Source organism: Acyrthosiphon pisum, chromosome A1 (genome assembly GCF_005508785.2).
Source record: "Acyrthosiphon pisum isolate AL4f chromosome A1, pea_aphid_22Mar2018_4r6ur, whole genome shotgun sequence".
Classification (NCBI taxonomy): Eukaryota; Metazoa; Arthropoda; class Insecta; order Hemiptera; family Aphididae; genus Acyrthosiphon; species Acyrthosiphon pisum.
The window spans coordinates 87,891,168-87,915,783 of NC_042494.1; the positions used below are offsets into that span (position 1 = coordinate 87,891,168).

The following is a 24,616-nucleotide window of genomic DNA, read 5'->3' on the forward strand; positions in this document are numbered from 1 at the left end:
TTTAGTTAAAGAAGTAATATCGTAATAATTTATAATATGTTTTATTTTTTCGTTCAATAAAAAATGCTAAACCATTGCATATATATTAAACTAGGTACCTACCCAGGCTACCTAATAATTTCTAAATAAAAATAAGTTCTGAATTATTTTAACTATTATAGAGTGATAAATGTGATACTACGTTTTATAATGCTGATGTTAATGATGACAAAAATATTTCTATGGTTGAAGATGTTGAAAAAAATAATTTGTTAGAATTTCTTTTAATTATTTTCAAAAACCTATGCCATTTGGTATCAATGATTATTATTTTTCAATTTTACTACATTTCCACTAAATTGTTTGCATTAATGGTGTTTTGGGCCAGTGAAATGAAATTCTACCGGGCCGGTTAAAATTCAGAATCTGCCACTGTAGACAATAGTTTATTATACAATTTAACAAAAAGCACAGCATGAATTATTTTTATTTTATTTCAATGACTCTTAAAGCTCAATCATCGTGAGTAAGACAATGTAATGGGTATCGCTTATCGAGATCGTATTTTCAAAAATATGCAAAATACCGTAGATATAAGTGCATTTCTCCATACATTTATTATAAAATCATAAAAATAAGTATATATCGGCTTAGAATCAAAATTTTTTTACAAACACAAAGAATTATGACTGCTTTCAAATCTTATGACAAGACCCGTTCGCCTCAATGGCCCACCCAATTCCTGTATCTCACTTTTATGATTTTAAATCATCGAGTACAGATATTTTATAACCGGCAAAACTATATGTTAACACATGTCTGCTTTTTAGCGTGTCTTGGCAAGGTTGGTAAACGGAATATACGTCAAGCATTGCCGGAGTGCGAATTTATGGCTACTATCCAAAGCACTATAATTGGTCAGCATCGATGCAAAAGGACCTTTTTACACGAGTGCGATATTTTCGGCAAAACAATGTACATAAAAACTACAATTTTCAGAGCGCGTACATAACAAAGCAGCTGAAAATACTGCACGCAGCAGTATAAAAGATTTCTAGCATGACTTCGCTTTTTGCGAGCTAATGAGACTGAGAAAAACTCGATCGTTTTCAATTAAACAATCTACTTTCAAAATTATCTCACTGACAATAGTAGGTAACAATATATATAGATACACACACGTATTACATCATGAATACAATTAGGCATCAGACATAGCCAAATTAAAAACAACTAAAATCTCAAAAAATAATGGACACGCATTTTGTTAAATTGTTAGACTAAAATATATTCTCAAATTAAATAATACTTTCAGCCTACAGGGTTTATAAAAAGTATAAACTACATATTATTGAAATTACATTCGAGGCGTGTTCTGTATTAATATTTACCATGATTTAAATATTAAATACAAATATATATATAGATATTTGAATAAACAGTTAAATCATTATTTTTTAGTTTTATTTATCATTCAGTTTTTATTTTATTTATTTAAATATGTTTACTTTGCTTTATTAATATTATTAAATTAATACTTTTTATTTTTTAAAGTGTTAAAAACACATTTCAGATATATTTACACTTTTTTTTTACACATATTATGTGCATGTTTAAATTTAAAATAATATGGTAATTGAGGTGGCAGATGGAAATTTACGTTAGCATAATTTTCTGGTTAAAACAGTTGCGATAATCATAAAAATACATTTATTAAAACAGTTATTTTCCATTAAAAACAAGAAGGGATTACAATTTATGTTTTCTGTTTTTATTTTATCCGAACTTATATCATATAAATTATAACCTATATATTTATATTGGTACTTACTACATATTATAGGTGAGCGTTTTTTTTTTTAATAATACATAATATTACCTGTATATACACATACGAGCCATATATGACATACTGCGTCAAACTTAAAACATACATAAAACTAGGTACTATTAGCTTAAGATTTCGGTTACGATCTAAGTGAACTAAGACCTTACAGACAAATACACTATGCGCCTAATATTGTGTTATAGTTTCAGAATGCAGTCAATATATTATTATATAGCAATAATTCACTGTATGAGTGAACGTTTTTAATAAACCGTGCAGAATACAAAAAATCTAATGTCATTATCTGTATCTTTCACATCATTGAAATCAAACACTCTATAGTAAGAGATACGAAGTGATTTGAAAAAAAAAAAATGCAATTTGGCAGATAGGATCGATGATTCGAATGAAAGGGTCGTAATAATGCTGCTGTTATATATGGTTTATGTTTAAACACGTGCCAATAATCCCGTCATCACACGCTGGGCTAGCGCCCGGAAAAGTTCGAACAACCAGCTCACGAGCACGAAAAAAAAATATAAAATAAAAAGATATTTTTAATTTTTTTTTTTTCATCCAACAGGAAAAGAGGTCCAATTAGTTGGTATCTTCCTATATAACTAAACCGTTGTAGTAAACGACCTGTAAAACCGAACGTAGCATTCGGGAAGTAAAACGTTAAGACCGTGCCAAATCGGAATATAAGGGAGTTCTCTAATAAATTTTTATAAAGATTTTATATAGTGTCTAGATTAATTATAATAGTTTAAAAATACAATTTATGATATTATGAAATTGTGACCAGGAATCTTAATTCTTAGAAATTTATGAGTTATTATAATATTAAAAATATACCTAGTCGTTACTCAGAAAACACTTGAATATATTTTATAAAGTTTTGATGTTTTAGTTTTTTAAACAATAGTTACGATGTACATTTTTACCTCAGTCTGCAATGTAGGTAGTATCACAATTTATATTAAGTCGTAGAAGTTCTAAATGTTTAGAACTTTAGACTTATAAGATAGGTATGTAGTTAAGTATCCGCATATGATCACGTTCTGGGTCGACATCGCGCAGACATTTTTGAGAGAAGATATGTACTTTACTATAGGTAGTGTAGGTAAGACAGGAGGGGGTTTTGAGGGGGATAAATCCCTCCATGACCTTTTTTTCTATGTTTAAAATCTGATAACCATAAATTATATTTTTAATAATAAAATAGTGCATGTTAAAAAATTGTCCAAATCCTCACCTTGACAAAATCATTTGACCACCACTGGCCCAGCAGGTATATTTTATAATAACGCACGAATGTAAAACAGAATAAAATATTAAATTAAAAAATAGTTAGCAAATTCAATACCTAATCAACCGTACCCGCTACCTATATTCTCAATTCTAGTGCACTTAAACGGTTCGTTGGTCAATTGTAACGTAGCTGACAAAATAACATATTTTTTGGTTATTGTCTACTAATCACTGTATCTACATCTGTGTCACCCGGTTTCGTTCGACCTGATATTCCGTATACCAACGTCCAAGTAATTCAAACCTAACATTGTACCTAAATATATTATTATTAAATTATAATTCAATTACCTACACTAAACAGTAAATACTAAATTATTGTTTTGTGCTCGATTTCGCGGCATATTAAATTGCCCATGTTCGAGAACAGGATCCTCGCTGTCCTCAAACCTCTTTGGCTTGAGTAAGATTTATCCACATTAATTTTAGATCACCCATACTATGTATTCACAAAATAATATCTTAAACATTTAAATTTTACAAGATGTAGCTCTTTTTTAAATATATATTGTGTGTTTACGCTTATCTTTTAAACACTCCATTGAGCTATTCGACTAATATTAATAAAGACAATTCTTTAATACCGTAAATAGACCACGTTTACTCAAAGGTTGATTATAGATAATTATTCATTTTAGTGAAACTTCATTAAAATGTACAAAATTTTACATTTTAATGTACATAAATCACAAGTATAATTAATGATTAAGTATAATATTATAGTATGATATATTTAAATGGAGTCTTAAAATACAACTGATTGTGTTGTCAAAATTGGTGACCTCGTGGTTAAAATATCTTACGTATAAATATCATTTATGTTATGCAATGCGGTGTAAGGGTAGATTTCTTATATTTTACTGTGCATTTATTTTAAGATTTTCGCAAAAAAGTAAATTAATTGTGTATATATTTATTTTTTTTATCTGTCTTCTGCGTGATAAAGATAAACCCGGTCGGCGAAATTTTGTTCCGCGTCACCATAACAGAATTTTGGACATGCACCAAAATGTCTGGCAGGTTAAAATTTCTTGTTTTGTAAACCTCTACTTAGTATTTTAACGAAGAATAGTATCTAGTAACTAATGATTATGTTAAATAGTTATCTGAAGATCCTATACTGGAATCAAAATCGAATCAAGAACATTCAGTGAATTAAATCATTAAAACAAATTAAATTAGTTAAAATGCCGAAATTTCGACATTCTGAATTAGGCAATTATTATTTTAAACGTAGGTACCTAATTCAATTACAGTAGGTTGTAGGTACCTATTTAAATACTACATCGTTTAGTTCGAACGTTTGTATATATATCTATATAGGTATCTACCCATATAGGCGAAATAGCTAGGTATAACTTATATTTAATTATTCAAATATAAAATGGTTAAACGATATTATTCGGTTGAGGAAAACGAATAAAAATAATATTATTTTATTTTGGTGTAGGTATATTATAATAAATATAACGAGGGATTTAATAGTCATAAGTCATAACAAATAATTAATGTTTGTATTTTTATTTATACATGTAGACATTTAGTGTGTTTAAAATTCCACTGGTCTCTTCTCTTTCTGCGAAAAATTAATATTTTATCCTGACAATTTGAAGTTTTTTTATTTTTAAATTTTGGTATAAGAAGTAAATTAAATTAATAAGACACTAGTTTTTATCAAATATCACACAACGATGCATATTAATAAATTAGGTCTAAAATAATTTTGTCTTAAGATATTAATTAGTTTGATATAAATATGTATTGTGTATTCATGGTTATGAATTATGTATATTATAATTTTGGTTGGCAGATTTTTAGAAATATTTGTTTTAACCTTCAATATACCGCTGTACACTACTAACGATCATATTTTTTAAACGTCTTCTACAATCATATAAAAATAGTAAACAATATAATATTATGTTCGTTAAAACGATTACATTTTCTATTGACCCTATTAATTTTGTTGCAATTTCGACAAGGTCATCCCGGACTACATTATCAATGTTCGCGAATATTTAATTTTGCCGTTTGTACGTTGTCTTTTTTACATAATATGTATACTTTATTTTAGCTTACAAAAATGCGCAGAGTTTATTTTGGAAATTTTTATAATGAAGTGGGCGCTTGTCGGCAAAATTATTCTACTAAAAATAAAGCCAATAATGACCTTCAAATACATCTCGTGCTGCAATTTTTTAAGAGGCGCCTGCCGCCTAGCAAGACTATAATATTATTATTTTGTGAATTCGTAATATACTGCTGACACTATACGACTATATTTACTGGGAAGAATCAAACATATCAAATATTTCCTGTAAAATTAATAATCCAAAAACTTTCATAAGAAAACATTATTTATCATGAAAGATTATATTATAGTTTTAGTTAAACCTATTTAATAAATGTACCCATTGTTTTCTTTTGTTTTTTTTCCGTAATCAATTGCAATTGTAATTTTTATAATATTGGACATGATTTTTTTATAGTCTATTCATATTCATAAAATATCTATAGACTGATACAATAACAATAACAAAACACGAATAATATTTACTGTATACATCACAAGGAGTGGGCGTATAATGGGCAAAGTTATATAGCTCAACGTTTTTATATTAATATTTATCGTATAAGAATACCATTACACATACAACATGTTTACATCGAAATTTGGGTCGTGTCTATGGGATTTATTTTTAATCGGCCTCATTCGTTCATAGGGCGCACAAATCGTCAAGTGGAATTCGATTTTAATATACTGTGCTGGACGTGCGCTAATAACCCAGCACTTAAACACCACAATCAACCTAAACAGTTAAATCGGTAAATAAAAACGTTATGTTGGAACTGCACTAATTTTATTTTTGTTGGTAGCATGGTATATTAATATTCTGTGTTACAAGCAATCTAAATTATCTATTATCAATTATGAGTTATGACCATAGATAATATAAGCTTATACTATCTCCACGAACTATGATTATAATGATTATAATCATAGTTCGTGACTATCTCATATTATATTATCTATATTGCTTATATTATCTATGGTTATGACATAATATTATACTGCGGATGGTATCTATAACCTACCAAGTATACACCTACTGTAGTCACTTATCCAGAGATATTCTAAAAAAATCTACAAATAGTAGAACAGAAGACTAAAACTATGGCATATTTAATTAATTAATTAAATTAATTTCAAATACGATTATATTCATTAGATTTTCAATTGCAATCTTCAAATATAGGTACCTACTTATAAGTTATAATAGCTTATTATAATACTTATATAATAGCTATTATGGCTGTTTATAAATCAATGTTATTAGCTCCAGCCCATCGTTAATAATTCACTTGTACCAGATATTATACTAGAATAACTCGGTATGTAAATTAATTTGTTCGGTAGGTAATAATATTATTTAAAAATAAGAACATTATATTTGAATGTGATGTACTGATGCCACTAGGTACCATATTATTATTAATATTAATTATGCTAATCGCTTTTCCAAAGTATAAAGCATCGACATAATTATTAATTTAATTATAACGTACTTCAACAAAAAACATGAGAGCCATTTTATTACTAATATAAATATCATAAAATATCAATATTATCATAATTCATAATATTTTATGTGCATTGAGATCGTACACATAACTAAATTACCGGTTAACCTAACCTACGTAATTTATAGTATTTGTTGAACTACACCCTAGGTATCTAACATTCTAACATACTAATATAGTAAATATCTATAAGTTTAAAACGGTTAACCGGAAAATATTTCAAAAAAAATTCCTATATTACACACTTTTTACAGTGTACCTACTGTTTTCTGTAGCTATAATCTGTAGCTATATAGCTGCGTTTAGTAACGATAAACAAAACTATTGGCCTAAACAAAATAGTAGGAAACTTGGTGTTGTATAATCAATTATATTAGGGGGATTCGATACCGTGATTTTCTGTTTTTGTCTAACACACGCGTGATATAGTATTTTAGACGTGTTTTTTTCCAAAAATTCCAATTTATCTGATGAAGCGATAAGAATTCTGAAAATAGATTTGAATTTGTCGTCAAGTCTACTTGAAATCGACTTGCCCACATTTTTGATATTATCCCCCAAATTTTTAAAAATGTCATATTCAAAAAGAGTATTTAAAAATTCTAGTATTTCAATTTTTGGAGAATCAAAAAATTAAAAATGTGGGAAAGTCGATTTCAAGTAGACTTGACGACAAATTCAAATCTGTTTTCAGAAATCTTATCGGTTTCATAGATCAATTGGAATTTTTGGCAAAAAACCCGTCTAAAATACTATGTCGCGCGTGTGTTAGACAAAAACAGAAAATCACGGTATCGAATCCACTTAATGTAATTATATATTTATTCTTACGCGAAAATAAAATTATAATCAACTGGTTTTACTAAAAATCTCATCCTTATAACTGTCGTTGAAGATAGGAGGAAAAATTTCCAGTTATAGACAATTCGTTTGAAATATTTAACATAAACATTTCATAAGTCCATAGGTATGGGTACTCGTTTTCAAAATCTAACCAGACGAATCCATTATCCAATATATCCTTTAATTATTATGTTGTGTGGCGTCGTGGTGAAATCAAAGAGAAAAAAAACCTAATAATGTATTTCCCTGTGTAATTTTACGATAAAAACGTCGGGCTCTGCATTAGCGAGCCTGTGAGTGGATATAGAAAATCCACCCTTCGCTCGTGTGTAAATATAATTATTCATATTTATTATCTATATTATTTTAAGCCGAAACTGACCTTCCATTCGTGGTAGTATTCTTCTGTAACACCCATAATTCCGTTGGATTTCTATTGACCGGCTTAGTACAATTCAGTAGCGATCGGTGTGCGGTAAGAGAAGACTGCAGAGAATGATAATGCAAAATATTGTACAAATATTATTTTTCCACGCGGTTTTCTTGATTTCAGGGGGAAAATGTCTCGAGGCTTTGAATAGCGTCGCACCGACTAACGGATTGGAAACGGCCGTATTACAGCATCTGCACCGAATCACCGTGTTCCCCTCCATATCGGAAGACAGAAAGTCATAATTTATAATTAAAATAAGAATAAATACACAGCAGGGCGGCCGTATGTAATACTATAACGACCAACGGCTTATAAATGTTTCGGTCCGGTTATCGGGCCATACCGCTGTCAACCGGATAATTATAGAAGGTTGCCAAGAAGTGTTGTGCCGAAGAAAAAATAAAATAAAAGCATAATCTTATTAACGATGACGGACCGATGGAAATGATTAGCTTACAGACGTCATGTAGATAAAACACGCACCACTCGACTCGTGTATGCAGAAAGAATAGCCGCCTCGGAAGCTTTGTTAGAGTAAAAACGGCGGCGCTGTATTTTTATTGTGGGCGGCGGGCGTATAATAATAATAATAACATCATTTTATATGCGTATTCGGGACCCGGCAGTGACTGGATTTGAGGAAGAGCGAAATCTTTATGGTTACTACACACTATATTATATATACCTACAATATAGTTATAAAAATTTAATTATTGCTGTTTTAATACACTGCAGTAGACAGCACAGTAAAGATTTATCACTTTGTCGTAAAAAAAAAACAGAGAACAATTATTTATATCCGTCGACTCCGGTCTCCGGTCTCCGGGATGCAAGTGCCAGTAGGATATTCATATTGTTATACTGTATTTATGTGGATATTAGATTTCGATCTGTTACAATCGAAGAAACTAGTAGTTAGTTGAGTAATAGTATGGATTTTAATTCATTTTGTATTACATATGATATCCGACGGTTAAGAAAAATTCCGTGTACATTTTATGATAATTAATATTAATATACTATATAGTACCTAATAAAATGAAAGTATACTACCGACAAAATGTATTTACAATTAAAAGACATTACGAGACATTTAAAATTATTATTAGACATTAGTCTACAAATGTCTCGGTGACATCAATCATATTAACGATTATATCATATAATTAATGAGCCTGTTTGAATATTGTTTATTATTTTTTCGATATCATAAAAATATCAAATAAGATTATTTTTAAAATGATTACATGCATGATGCAATAATTTTATAGTTAATAGTAAGTTTACTCTAAAACATAGTATTTATATACTTTACTAATACTGTAGTGATACACTGATGCTATAATACTATATGACAGAGGTGACCAACATTTTGTGATGACTGGGCCACATGATATGGAAGTTGTTGTGGGCCACATAATTTTTAATGACAATACATTCAAATTGAATGATTAAATTATATTCTATTATACATTAATACAATAATACATTTTTTTATCATTTTACTATAGCGGATAATAAGCAGAAATATTTTTGTTGATAAATGACACGGAATATTGTTATCGGAGCCAATAAAGATAAAACGTTAACAAAGTTCTATGATGTTTAATATTTTGTAGTTTTATATTCTTAAAATCATTTTTTCTTGTAATATTATATATAATTAATTAATGGTTTTTAAATTGAAGTGAGGGCCGTACAAAAAACTACCACGGGTTGGACACCCTTGCTATATGGCTATAGTATATAAATATAGTTACATGTATTGAACAGAATATAACGCTCCGGCTATTTCAATAAAATTAAAAGAAACTTATAACGTATATAAGAAAAGAGAGATTTTTATTTTTAGTTAGGTTATTGGAACATTTTTAAAATCACAATTTTATGTAGCAGTTAATGAGTTAAGTATAAATGTCAGGTATGTCAGGTATAGAATAAATCGAAAATTAAAATTTGATTTATACTTTTTGATTTAACAATAAAGAATAAGTTCAAAATATTGATTTATCAAAACTATATTATTAAGGATATGGTTATTATTAGTAGTATATCTTAGTATTCAAATTTAATTGTATTTAATATATTTCAATAGTTCATAGCTATTTCATCACAAAATTGAATGAAGAAAAATAGTCTGGACTCTTGATACAAATGATACATAATACCTATATAATTAATTCAAATGTTATAACTTATAATATTACAAACATTAAACCAGAAACACTGCAACGATGGACAGTAGTTTGGCACAAGTATAATAGTTTTTTGTTGTAGATTTCAACGATTATATGCGTTTACATAATTTCAAATTTGTGTAGCATATTATGTACGCATAATTTTGAGCGATGTTTATTTTACTAACAAAATTACAATTCATATACATTTAAATGTGTTTATGGCCACTAATAAATAATTATGTTCTAAAAAATCAACAACTTTAGTTACTTAATTTAATTTGTACATTAAATTCCGATATATATATATATATATACATATGTTATACGACTATAACGCAGTTCAAATAGCATTTTATTCTTCCTTAAGTTCATTAATTGAATAGAATAAAAAAGGATTTACCAGAGATTTAACAATTAGGAAAATGTCAAAATTGAATGAACTCGATGATCTACGATCCGTCGACAGCTGCCCAATAGACCCGAGATTTCAAAACACGAATGTTACACGGTACTGCTTCACTCATTACGTAGACTACCACAGATGTATATATCTATTGGGAGAAGACGAAACTAGCTGTGATATTTTCAAAAATACTTATCGAAGAATGTGTCCAAATGCTTGGATAGACACTTGGGATAGAAGAAGAGAAAATGGTATTTTTGCAAGAGATTGCAAGACTGAACTCGATTGATACGATTGAAACATTTTTTGTATAGTAATTAAAATCTATAATAAATATATATAAAAACATATAAACTGTTTATAAAGTTTTTTTTATAAATTAGTAGGTACTTTAGGTACTTACATATATATATTATTATAATACCTACCTATCTATAATAGTATATATAAAGACATTTAAACACGGGATCAATTAAAGAATTAATTAACTAACAGTTTAAAACTTACTAAAAGCCAGGAATTTGAACACACAAAAAATATACGAGACAAAAAAAATTTGATGCCATTTAGGAATACATATAATATAACAACTTTTATGTATAGCCCTATAGTAATATTTCAATCATCTTCGGAGAAAAAATTGAATGCCCAATAGGCAATAGATAACTAGTTTATTTATTATTAATTCATTAAACTTCTCATACTATTTTTTTAAAATTGTATTAAGGGTTTGACGACTGACGCCATTAGCCTGTATTGTTGGTAGGGTTGGGACCATAAAGTTGGTGCAGTTAAAACACGAGTATGTGTGTGGGCAAGGTTTTTGCGCACTACGAACCCAGGTGGTCACCACCAATCTGAGAACTAGTGGAGTAGTGGCAGCGGCCGATACTTACTCTCAGTCACATTGCGTGACTGATAGCAGTATAGCAGCTGGCGCGCCACGCCAAGTCAGTAGCCACTCTCATACTATTATCTGTACTTAAAATCTAAATGCTTGTAAGGTAATGCTATATAGTAATAGTTTTTCAAATACCATAAAAATAACAAAATACTAAACTAGCTGGATTAACATTTTAATAAAAACCAGAATAATAGCTTAGAAAAATGCATTCAGTTATAGGTACATACAGGTTATAATATCAATATACCATTGTAAGTATATTATTCAAGAAACCACCCTAAAGTGACATAATCCAAACTACCAAAAAAAACCTACGCATATCAGATTCATTCTTCTATAGATCTATCCAGAATAGCACTTTTATAAATTATAAATGTATAAGTATTAAGTACCTAATGATTATAGAACCAGCTGCGCAACTACGATTTATTTTGTAGATGGTTGTAGGTATAATGTATATATTAAGTAGATTCGGTAGTTAGGTTAGTAGACTGTGAAACTAGCCTGCGATGGATTCCAGACCCCGTGAGGTGCTTACGTAAGTGTACAGTTATTACTTATTTCTAACTCTAAAGTTTAAAAGTTTTACTAAGTTTGTCGTTTTTACTTAATCCCACCAACGGCTGGTTGGATACAATGTGCCCTCCGGTGGTAATTTTTAATTTATAAGTGAGTTATAACTTATAATAGCTTATAACATAATATTAAGATAACCTTTGAAAGAACATAAATAATGTTAATTCTGATTTATGTAGTTAAAAATGCATACAATTTTTAAATTTAATATCTAAGGCTTAAAAATATAATACAAGATTCCTCATAATTTTTAAATTTTTTACAAGAAATTAAAAAAAGAGTTAAGCAAAAGCCTGCACATATACATTTTTATGATTGATTTAAAGTTCAAATTTTGATAACATTAGTATTGAATATTCACACGTAAAATAACAATTTATTGTCAAACGTTTTTGTTATTTTGTTGTAATTCATAAAATATTTATCGTAAAAACTTGAAACATTCCACTATTATTTAAGAAGATGTCAGAGAACTATTATTGTTTTCTCCTTCTGTAGTCTGTACCATGTGCAACATAGAAAATTAGCGTTCTGTAGAACCAATATTGTATTGTTAGATTACATATTAGAATGAATTTACTTACTTATTATCTATTAAACCACATTTTTAATCTTAAAAAACTTCCTAGTACCTATATAACTGATTAATGCACACATCATTTATTTGTTCAACTGGTATTCTGAAACTTGCAACCAGTGAAGGGCTTTTTAGAGCTAATAATATAATACTTAAATAGCTAAGGTTAATAACAAAATCTATCAACATTTTAATGATGTTTAATTATTTTCATAAACTCACTCTGTTACAACTTATACGAGTATTAATTATGTTTAAATGAATAAACGTATATTATACATACATACGTACATACGTAACTATTATATAGTGAATGGGGATATCTTGTAAGTAAAGATTTATTATAATATATTACATATTTCGTGTCCTTGTTCTAATTTAAAGTTGTAATATTTTTCAGACAAAATATATATAGCGTTGTATAACGAAATTACACTTAGTGATTAAGTGATATCATTTATGTTTTAAGCAGTTGAGTAAAATTAAACAATATCTAAACATGTTTAACTATGTAAGAAAGCGTCTAGTGTCTGTATATTGTTTCAAAGTAGAACAGACACGTGATTTTTTGGTTTCATTATCAACATTATAAAATGTGTCAAAACGATAGAGGATTGCACCTCGCACGTTTTGTACTTGCCTGGTCATCGGTCAGACACAATGAAAAAGTTAATATGGATAAATTTTCACATGCGGAAATTCATTTTATTATTCGAAATTAACCATTAAAAATTGGCAACGGGTCCTCTACATAAAAGTCCTCTAAATTAATTGGTCGTCCATTAGACCATTCAGGATTATAAAAATAACACGGTCTAAATTTAATTATAATTAGTTCAACGACATTAGGCGATGTTATCCGGGTTCTAAATATACAATTTATTGACTACAGCTGAGTATATTATAATATTATGATTTACGATATTGGAATTTTAAAAATAGTGTCATTTATGTAGTTACGTGAGACGTCTATTCTTCAATAATATAATATAGCTACATTGAAAATTTAAATGTTGGGATATTTTTTTTCTTATAAATGTACACACACACAATACATACAATACTTAACTATATTGTATTATTATTTATTATGCAATAAATGTTGGCTCTCCGTAGTCTCGTTTATCACGATTCTTAAAAATTTTATAACGGCATCCATTTAATCGCGGTTATATTATTATACAGTGTCGTTCAACTGGATAACAGCACGAGTACGAGTAAATACTATTAAAATATCATATAAGATATATATTGTATGCAAATTAGTAATATTTAGCAAACAATCACAATCGAAAAAAACGTAGATAATTAAATTTCAATATATACATAACATAATAGGTATAAAGTATAGACTATAGGTGTGTCGAAATGTGAAATACGAATGGTTTTAATAACTTTACACCAAACTATCGCACGTCAATGTGGTTTCGACCCATTAACCACCATAACAGGTTTCACCTCTTTCAAATACAATGCGTTTCTGTTTATTATTATTTATTATCTAACTACCGTGTAACGATAAGTAATAATACATAGTACGTGTATTATTATAGGAACTCAGATTAAAATTTAGACTTTTTAATACTTGACGTTTACTGTACACAATGTATCTAGGGTGGGCGTAGTATTGTGGGTTAAATTACAAACTAATGTACTACATAGGTACCTACTTTTCGTTCCAATGAACAGCCATGCATGTTATTACTAATTATTATAGTAAGTTATTAAAAATTGTGGCGAAAAAAAAATAATAATATTGTTGATTGATATAATATTATATTATAGATATGGAGGGATTTGGTACGATTGTAACATTTTTCACGTTAGGGATATGAATTATTTTTTAAAGATTAAACACTTTTTATGTTTAATCATACCAACTCAATATATAGTTATATTATGTACCTAACCACTATAATAAATATGTGTGTATTTAACATTAATTTACACAACTAATTAAATTAAAAATAAGTGGTTTAAAAAATATGTGACAATTAATTGTAAGTCATAGGTACCCCCGACATTTGTAATATCGTTTGTAATAATATTGTGACAAATGTGTTTTTTCAATATAAAAAGGCGGGCAAGTGGGTACCTACCATTTTGCTGTACCTAGAGTAGGTGTCGAGTGGGTCACTGTACCTAATGGATGTGTTAAATTTGAATTCAATGATATATCATTATAAATTACCATTAATATCATCTTGTCTACAAAAAATGATTTTGAGTGGAGGAGATTATCCGCCAGCCTATACCAAGTATATTTATTGATACTGCCATTGTTAAAGTAACTTATTTTACTATTGGTATTACGGAAGGTTGATTAAAATTTTGTCGAAAACATTGCATTTATTATATTAAAGAATATTTAATTATTATAGTACATTAGTACTTATACCCCATTCATTAGCGTATTCCATTAAATTTTAGCAGGTACAAAACTTTTATTGGTCCAATAATCGTAAAAACAATTTAATGTAGCGGCTAGCGATTTTCCTATTTTACTGTAATTCAAAAACGAATAACCTTAGATCCCTTAGGTACCTAGATACTTGAAATTTACACCATATGTTTATTTTATTAATTATTATACTGATCAATTTTTGAAATTATATTGACATGTTTGGAGCCGTTTACGGACATTTTCAGTTTTACTTTTTTTTTGGTTTTTTTTTTCTATAAATGTCAATAACATCTTTTTTTTTTTTTTTTTATTGATCTCAAAAATAACATCGACAACAAAGGCCATTAGTTACAAATAAGGATTGTTACATTAATTTAAAACTAAATCATTAACATTTTTTTTTTTTTTTAAATCTTATTTGTTGGGTCAAAAAGCGTGAAAATGTAATACAAGCGGATCCTAATATAATAATAATTACATTATTATTAAAGCAGTTGAAAAATATTAAAAATACAGTTATAAATTTTTTTTACAAGGATTTAAATTTCGAATTTTGACAAAATTTAAAAATTATTTTGTTGTTAAAAGTTAATAAAATGTTCAACATTTATAGCTAAGGATTGACAATTTAAAACAAGGTTCCACGTAAATAGGTTATGTTTAAATTACTTTATTTACAATAATATCATCAAATGTATTTAGTAATATCATAGGCTGACTGACCGTCATCGCTCAGAATCGTTTTTCTTATATACAATGATATTATATCATTGAATTCAGATTTAACACAATCCATAACAGTGACCCACTTGACACTTGTAACCTACTGTACAGCAGAGCGACACCCACTTGCCTACCTTTTGTTTTTTGTTTTTCCTGACGCTTTTGAAACTACTATTCTCAATTTAGATTCTTACATAAAAAAAACAACATACAGTATTGTAAAATCAATATACACCTACAGGGGCGTGCTCATGGGGTTCAACCCCCCCCCCCCCCCCCATCCCCCCATTGACCGTATTGTTTTTATTCGTCGAATTATATTATCATAAAATTTCATACATATATTCCATACATAGACTCATTCATTCAGCAATTAGAAGCAAGATTTTTATGTCATAAAAATATATTCAAAGGTTGCAGGACAAAGAATAATTTTTAATATACTTTTAATAGGTACTCAAAATATAAATTTGTTTTTTAGGCTTTCAGTGTTTATTTTCTGGAACTTATTCAGAAAACTTTGATAAACTTGTTGAATTTTACCTCGATACTGACAAGCTAACAGTTAAAGTTGAACTACATATATATGGTATACCAAACTTAATAAGCATGTAAAATATCTTAAAAATTGTTTAGAAGCGTTGGGACAGTGTGATAAAGAAATATTTCCCAATATACATTCTCTATTAAAAATACTATACACTTTACCTGTTTCAACATCCACCCCCGAGAGAACGTTTTCTTATCTCAAAAGATTGAAATATTATCTACGAAACACAATGACTGAGTTATTTTCTGGATATTAAAATAAAAATTTATATCTATTTTTTTAACGTTTTTTTGGTTTTAGACTCGACTTAATGGCTTAGCAATGTTAGCTGTTCATAAAGAAATTCCACTAACAGCAGAAGAAGTTTTAAATGAATTGAGCAAAAAATCAAGAAAACTAGATTTTGTTCTTTAATTTTTGAATGTTTATTGTATAATATATTAGTATAATAGTTCCTATATAAGCAATATAATATTTAAATCTATAAATTGAATTTGTTGTTGATTAAAAAAAAAATGGTTGTCAGGTAAAAGACTAGCTCCTTCAATTTTACTTGAACCCCTCCCCCCCACATACATTTTCTGAGCACGCCCCTGTATACCTACATTCAACGCTCCACTCGAAATCTAAAATTAAACGTTACATTTTAATTACTTCAGGTTAGGTTATGTTTTGATTAAATGTATTTAATATTTATATCATACAAAATGATGGGCAAGTGGATGTTGCTCTGTTGTGTACTGTAGTAGGTTACAAGTGGATCACTGTAGTCTGTAATGGATGGTGTTAAGTTAAAATTTTTAATTTTCTTCGCAAATAAATAGTTTACTTTGTTCATAAAACGTAAATGTGTGTTTAAGTCTTAAAGTTTAAAATTACACACGTATTACTGTATTATAGTATACTTAAATTTTATAAAATCGACCAATATTCCTCTAAAGATCCTTGCTCTAATACAACTTTAAATACGTAAATATATGTTCCTTTTCAAAATTAATATTAAGTTAAATATAGAGGAGAATAAATATTATGTGAAGTACCTACTCGGAAGAAAACCAACGTGAAAATTATCTATTTATGTATATAATTGGTTATACATATCACGGATATCAAAGAACTCTCATTTAGTTATAATTTGAAAAACTATTAAGGTTTCTGAAAATATTTTTTTATTAATTTTATAAAGTCGTTACAAAACAGCACTGCTGAAAAACAATGTCCTACTACAACGAAAATAGTCGTGAGGAAATGTCCGCGATTCAAATAAATCACGTAGGTATGCCAAATAATTGAAGTTTGATTCCGGGTCAAAGTTTGAGTTCCGGCCGTCCCGAAACACTTTATCGAATCAACGGGACGAGCGCTATATTCATAACCGGTATACCATCTCACTATCACAGCCAAGCAGGGGCGTGTGGTAACCTTACCTCAGTTATGTATATATAAATAATTTAATATATTATATTATGACATGCATTTTACATAGGTATTATTATTACTGAAATTAACAATCGCAATTGGCATTACATTTAATTGTCTAGCGTAGTAGTGTTCTACCTACATATTGGACCAACCAGTGTGCAAACGGTTCAGTTCTTATATTATGTCTACATATTATTACTTATGGTCGTTTAAATAAAATTATTTGTCACGAGCGTTTAATTATTGTACATATTTTGCATTTATAAATAAAGAAATCTAGTTATTTTTTATGAAGAATATATAATATGCCATTGTCAAATAAACTAAAATCAGAAGTTCTGATAACTTTATACTCCAAATAATATATTTATTTTCTATTTGGTTTTGAAAAAATTAATGAACTGGGCATCTTTTCTGAATATTGAATGTTAAAAATATAGAATACTGGCCATTGTAAATATTAAAATATGTTTTATAAGGGGCTGTGTATAGGCAAATTGTTGTTCTATACGGCCGTGTGAGTATGTAATGTTCTTACTCTTATGTAGTCAGTAGCGTACGCAGGAATTTATTTCGGTTAGGGATTTACCTAAAACCTAATTTTTTTTCTACAGTTTTTATACAACAAATTATAGTTAGTCTCAAATTCAGTCTACATTTACATTTTACAGTGTTGAATTTGGTCATCTATATTGCCTCTTTGGGCCGTAAAAAACGTGGTAATAATCGATGGACGATGATACACCATCGATTATTGCAGACGTTTAGCAATGTTCTAAATCAACCAAAAAAAACTGAAACTTTTATATTTTATATCTATTTAAAATTACAAACAATTTATCCGTGTGTATATCAAAATGATGATAAATAACTTTTTTGTAGAAAAAAGAAATTTAAGGGGGGGTCAGAAACTCAAAACCCTTTCCCTGCGTACTCCACTTTATGTAGTTATAACTTACATAGTTATATGTAATAACTAATAATTAATATACATTAGTGTATGGCGTTGATGTCGTAAACAGCGCCGGATTGAGAGTTTTCGGCCCACCGAGATTTTAAATTTCTATCTTTACTGCTCTAGCGTGTATTATCGATTGAAAATTCTTGAGAATTAAATAACCAATACTGTATTGGTGTATAGTGTATTGGCAATACACTATACATCAGTATTATACATGACGCATTTATTGTTTTAACCGTGTATTTGGATCTATATTTTACTATATCACTATCTAAAAATTCTAGACTACTTTTGTCCAAAAATAATAACGACCCAAATTTTATGCGGCCCACCGAGATTTTCTCGGTAGCTCGCCGGTTCAATCCGGGCCTGGTCGTAAATCGTAATACTATATAGTATATGGTTTTGGTGTATCGGTGTATATACGAACGAAGCGTACTCGCATATAATCATTACGATTCATTCAATTATTGCTAATTTATAAAGGCATGTAACTATGTAAGCGTAGTAAATATTGTCATTGGAATGACGGAATAATAAAACAAAATATCTAGCGACAAGTTTGTTATATTTTAATTAATACAATTATATACAGTTGTGATTTGTCGACATAATTTGGGAAGTATATTACCAGTACAATAAATTTTATATTATAATTGTTGTGCTTCCCAACCGGAAATCAGTTTAGTATTCAAGCATTTTGTCTTTCAAAAATGAAGGCTTTATTAATTATTTATGAAATTAATTTTTACTTAATCCATCTCGAAGCTTTGTTCCTTAACATTATGAATTTAGTGTATGAGTTTAGTAGCCCGAGGTAAGTAATATTGTCACTATATATTTTTAATAGTGCAACTATACAATATAATTAGCTTATTGTGAGTTGTAAATATTAAAATAACAATGAATGAGACCAAACAAAAATCTTTAAGAGTGAAAACTATACATTTGATTATTTAAGATAAGCGTAGAAAACTCTTATGTAAACCAAAATGAATATCAAATATTTTTAAGATCACTATTTTTAGAAAAAATAAACAATGGAGTATAAAACGTGGAAACTTATTGTTCGTGGGTTAACCATCTCTATAAGATATTGAAGACATTTGCAACTACCTAGCATAATAATTAATAACATAAAATATTGAAAACGGAAGAATATCTGTTTAGATAGGTAAATACTTACATAATAATATTATGTTGATATATAACGTATGGTGTATATAGATATTATATAATATATATACATTTACGTTTATAATTTTTGCATAGCTTGTGTTATGATTATATGAACAATATGACCGAAACTAAGTTGTATAGACATGTCCCAACGTAAAATAGATCATTTTTTAGGTCAAAGCATTATTATTATAAAAAATAAAAATTGTGTAAGCAATTTGAGTATAATAATATACAGTGTGTCCCAGAACGCAGAAACTGTTATGGATGCATTCCAGTTCAAATTCAATCAGTTTTCCAAATATTTTTTAATTTTCAAAAATTAAAGCTCTTTTTGAATACTTTGACAATAGATAAAGTTTTATTCGTGTAGATAAACTTATACATTTTCCTGAAAAAATTTAAGTATTCTTATTCATTTAACATGAGTTATGGCATATATATGGGCTGTGGGCACTGCAGCAAACGCCACTTTGGGCCATACTGTATATAATAACAAACACATCTGCCAAGCATACAAAAATTTAATCCCATGGTTTATTTAACATCAAATAAAACCTGGCTATTTTTAATAAAGTCATTGTGATTCGAGTAAATGGTAAACACCAAACAAGCGAAAGAAAATAATATCTAAGGCAATGTTTTTTACCGGTTTTTCGGCATGTACCTAGGTACCAATATATTTCCTAAAATATGTAGCTACAAATTACAATAGTGTTCTTCCCACAAATCACTAAAAGGAACGCAGACAAAAAACCAAAAAATAAGAGACAAAAGGAAAAAATAAAATTAAAAAAACATTAAAATAAAAAACTGAACTCAACATAATTATAAACAACAGCTTACAGTGGATAATAATATGTATTCAAACCATTTGAGTATTTAATTTGATCATGTATGTGTATATTTTATGGGTACAGTCTACAGATATTAAACATCAATAGGTACATTATTATTTTTATTTTTTATATTAATAAATATTATAATATAGCATTTAGATGTCAACCGTTTTTACGTTTTCATTATGTCCAGGGTCCATACACACACGCACACACACCAACAAGGCAAAAGCTGAACTTCCCCACACGGAAAAACTACTCACAAAACTTCGATAGAAGTAAAAAATAACTTAGGAGGACGCTATACCCATACCCATTGTTGTCTCCGTCTTACACACGCACGACATGGCAAATTGTTGTTCGCTAGTTTCAATAGTGTGCTGTTAGTTTTGATATTAGAGTGAATTAACCTATTACAAAACTTTTAGGTAAAAACATTATCTGTACTTAAGGGTTGCCGGTTTTTCGAAATTGTAATTTTCAAGCAAGATATGGGGATGTGAAATATCAAAAATTAAAAATGCTCATCTCGCACGAAAATTAAAATATCGAAAAATATCATATCAGTTTGATAATATATGTATATATTGAACTCAAAAAGCAAAAAATAACTAATGAAAAATTATAGATAACATTGGGGCATCCGTACAAATTTATTATTATTGTTATCAAAGGAAATAAACACACACAGCCCGGTAGGCACACCGTACATATTATAATTTATATTTATATAGGTGCTGTATAGAAATAGCATGTGTCGTCGTAGTCTACTAGTAGTATATCCATATAGAATTCTATTATTATTAAGTGTCGTCTACTTGTCTGCGCTTGTATTATAAATTATAATATACTCGAAGGTAAAGAAAGAGAAAGAGAATCGAGATTCGGGAATGTTCGGATGATATATCGTAGTTTTCGGCGCTGTGTGACAACTGACAAAACGAAAGCATATTTAGTATTTTTGTTAGCTCCAAGCACCGGGGTGGCGTGTGGACCAAAGCGTGTGATGTGGTGGGATATGAGGGGAGTCACGTGACAAATCGCGAGCAAAAGATCGCACGGTAAACTACGACGACGTGTCACGCATTCTTTGGATAGGATAAACGCGCCCGCGAGGCTTTATTATAATATGTACCTACCTACTATTTACGTATATAATATTACTACATGCATATACACACAACGCGCGCTTTTGTCAGATGCCAAGAATTATAATATTTCGTATGAGCTGGCCAAACGTTTTACTCACTGTCGCGAAGACGTTCAAACGCAATTAGTCTGTACGACATCGTAATAAATATATATAGGTAGGTAGGTGCTAAATAGTTTATACTCTATAAACTATACCTACAATACTAGTGCAGTTATACAATGAACATTTCATGTAGGTATTAATCGTTGCGACGAGCGAGAACGAGATGATAATGTCTGTTGTGACTTGTGCAGCGTATCACTGTATCAGCTACCCAGTTTTTTTTAAATTCAGGTCAACCCGAAGATAAAGCGTGGCGGTAACACTATCATGGTGGTCTGCTAGTCTGCATAGCACTGTTCATCATCGGCCCCATTCGTCATGACGTCATCAGTCATTACCAAATTCGCGATTAAAATGAGAACTATATTATCTTCGACTGTGGTGCTATTCTCAAATTTACTATTTAGACGTCAGAAGTCGTTAGGCGAACAAAATCTGATTAATATCATGTCATATATTTATTTAAAGTAAATTTAACTCGGCCGGGTATAATAACAGATAGGTAATACAATTAAATTTGCAAATAAAATTACTTAGTAAATACAACTGGTTTACACTCTGAAAGTTGCTTGAAAATACGTTTAAAAAATACAAAAATGGTGAATGAATTAATAAAATATCTGCGTGAATACATAAAATAAACATGCTGGAGTCGTTATTACTATTCAAATATAAATAATTTTATGATAATAAAATTAATAACAATTATTTTGGAATAAAAATTTAAAATAATAAAATTTTTGGAAAGTATTTTTTTTTATCCTCGGTCTAGAGCCCGGCAGGTGACATTAGCCATTGTAATTTGACGGTTGTAACGGTTGAAAGGCAACACGTGTATGTGCAAGGTTTTGCCACCATGGACCCGGGTGGTCACCCATCCGGGAATTAGTAGCAGCGGTCATTGCTTAATGCTTACTCTCAATCCCGTTGCGTGATTGATTTCAGCCGCGCCGAGCCACCATTTTTGGGAAGTATATCTAATAAGAATCGACCATTGTGGTCGAACCACATTACATTAATTCATTGTGGTTTCTTCTGGATAATTTGAATGAAGATTCTAAAAAATAAAATAATTTGGTTCAAGAATTCACATAAAATGTTTACTACTTGTAAAAAGCACACTCCAATAGTTACATAAGTTGGGCATTTATATATTATACTGATAGGTAGCTTTGGATATTAATCTGAATTTTAAAAGATTTTCACAGGCGAAAATGCTCTGATGGATTCATTCTTTCCCACAACATACTTATATCAACATTTGCAAAAATAAAAATAAAATCGTATACTCGTATATTGTAACAAAATAAAATAAATATGAAAAAATTGCAAAAGAGAAGCCTAAAGTATTTTGTTGGGTCCTCACCTAAGAAGACAATTAGGTACCTATTGAATGTACGGAATATAATATTATAATTTATAATTATCTATATTTATATTTGAATTTATCAATTGATAATTGAAGCCATTTAAAGGTTTGTAAGTTTGTACTTAAATAGTAGAGAACACAGTATTTTAGCCCCAGCATTTTTTCAGTAACAAGGAACATACAAAATATTAGACCCTGACCTCGGATAACTTTTAGGGACCCAATTAAAATATGTGAGGAGATATCTATAATACTCTGGTGGTATATCATCCGCATCACCACTTGCTCATGTCACTGAAATCTGAATCAATATGCTTTTACGTATGTCTAAACATTCAAAACTACGAAAATAAAATAAGTTGAACAAATTGTGTGTGCTATATTTTAACGTCGATGAAAAATCCTAACATCTTCCTAACTAAAAATGCTTTAATTGCTATCAATAAAATCCACTTAAAGCATGTTTAAAAAAAATATGTTGTGGCATGAAAAAAAATGTATAATGTAGATTTAAAATGATATAATATCATGTTTTCGTTTTCTTATCCATTTGGTATTTGTTAATTGTTACTAGGTATATTTATTATGTCGACTTATCATCGATTTGTTAGCTAGAAGAATCGTTAGTCACGTGCTAACTGCTAATATGCAAAGTATATGTATACTGAAGTCGGCATCTACAGGATATAATCTATTAAGATAAACGAAAACTCGTTTAAAACGATTCATTTTACTACACCATTACAAACCATACAAATTATAATATATAGATACCAAGATTATAAATAACTATATTATAATATAATATATCTAATATTATTATATTTTAGTTAGGTATTCCTACTTATATATTTTTATTTTATTAGTATATTATACTATACATATAGGTATAAGGTACAGGATAAACACTTAATACACGAAAATTAGTACGATGTACAATTAAAGTTCACAATATAAATATTAAATTACTTGAAATTAACCTACTTGAATTTATTCAGACAAAATTAAAAATTAAAAGTATAGGTAGGGTTATTTTCGACATCACCCATCCTAAAGGCTCTTTGGCTATATAATTGATGTCATGTAGAAAATTAAAAGGAGCGTTGGACATAATACGAACGCTGAGGTACCATACCTTAAGACATAGTAGTCATCAGTTATCACTAATCAGTCATTTAACGGCAGATAATGACTTAATTTTACTACTCAACAATCAAGAAACCTAATACTAAATACCCGCATAATATAATACCTATATTATATGTCTCTATTATATTTTAATTTATCAGACGTGTTAG

At 28.9% G+C, this 24,616-nt stretch overlaps 1 protein-coding gene across 2 annotated transcripts in view; it reads right to left on the reverse strand.

The window, feature by feature from the left end:
- The window catches only part of LOC100167135 (tropomodulin), a 55,963-nt gene that overhangs the window by 28,412 nt on the left and 2,935 nt on the right, over positions 1-24,616 (reverse strand). The window contains exon 1 of one of the 2 annotated variants that reach the window (XM_029487704.1): positions 7,926-8,166. The exons of the other annotated variant lie outside the window; for it this stretch is intronic. Within the exon in view, the coding sequence (XP_029343564.1) occupies positions 7,926-7,961 (36 nt within the window). The 5' untranslated portion in view covers positions 7,962-8,166. Of the gene's footprint in view, positions 1-7,925; positions 8,167-24,616 lie in introns of those variants that run through there. 2 annotated transcript variants of the gene reach the window in all.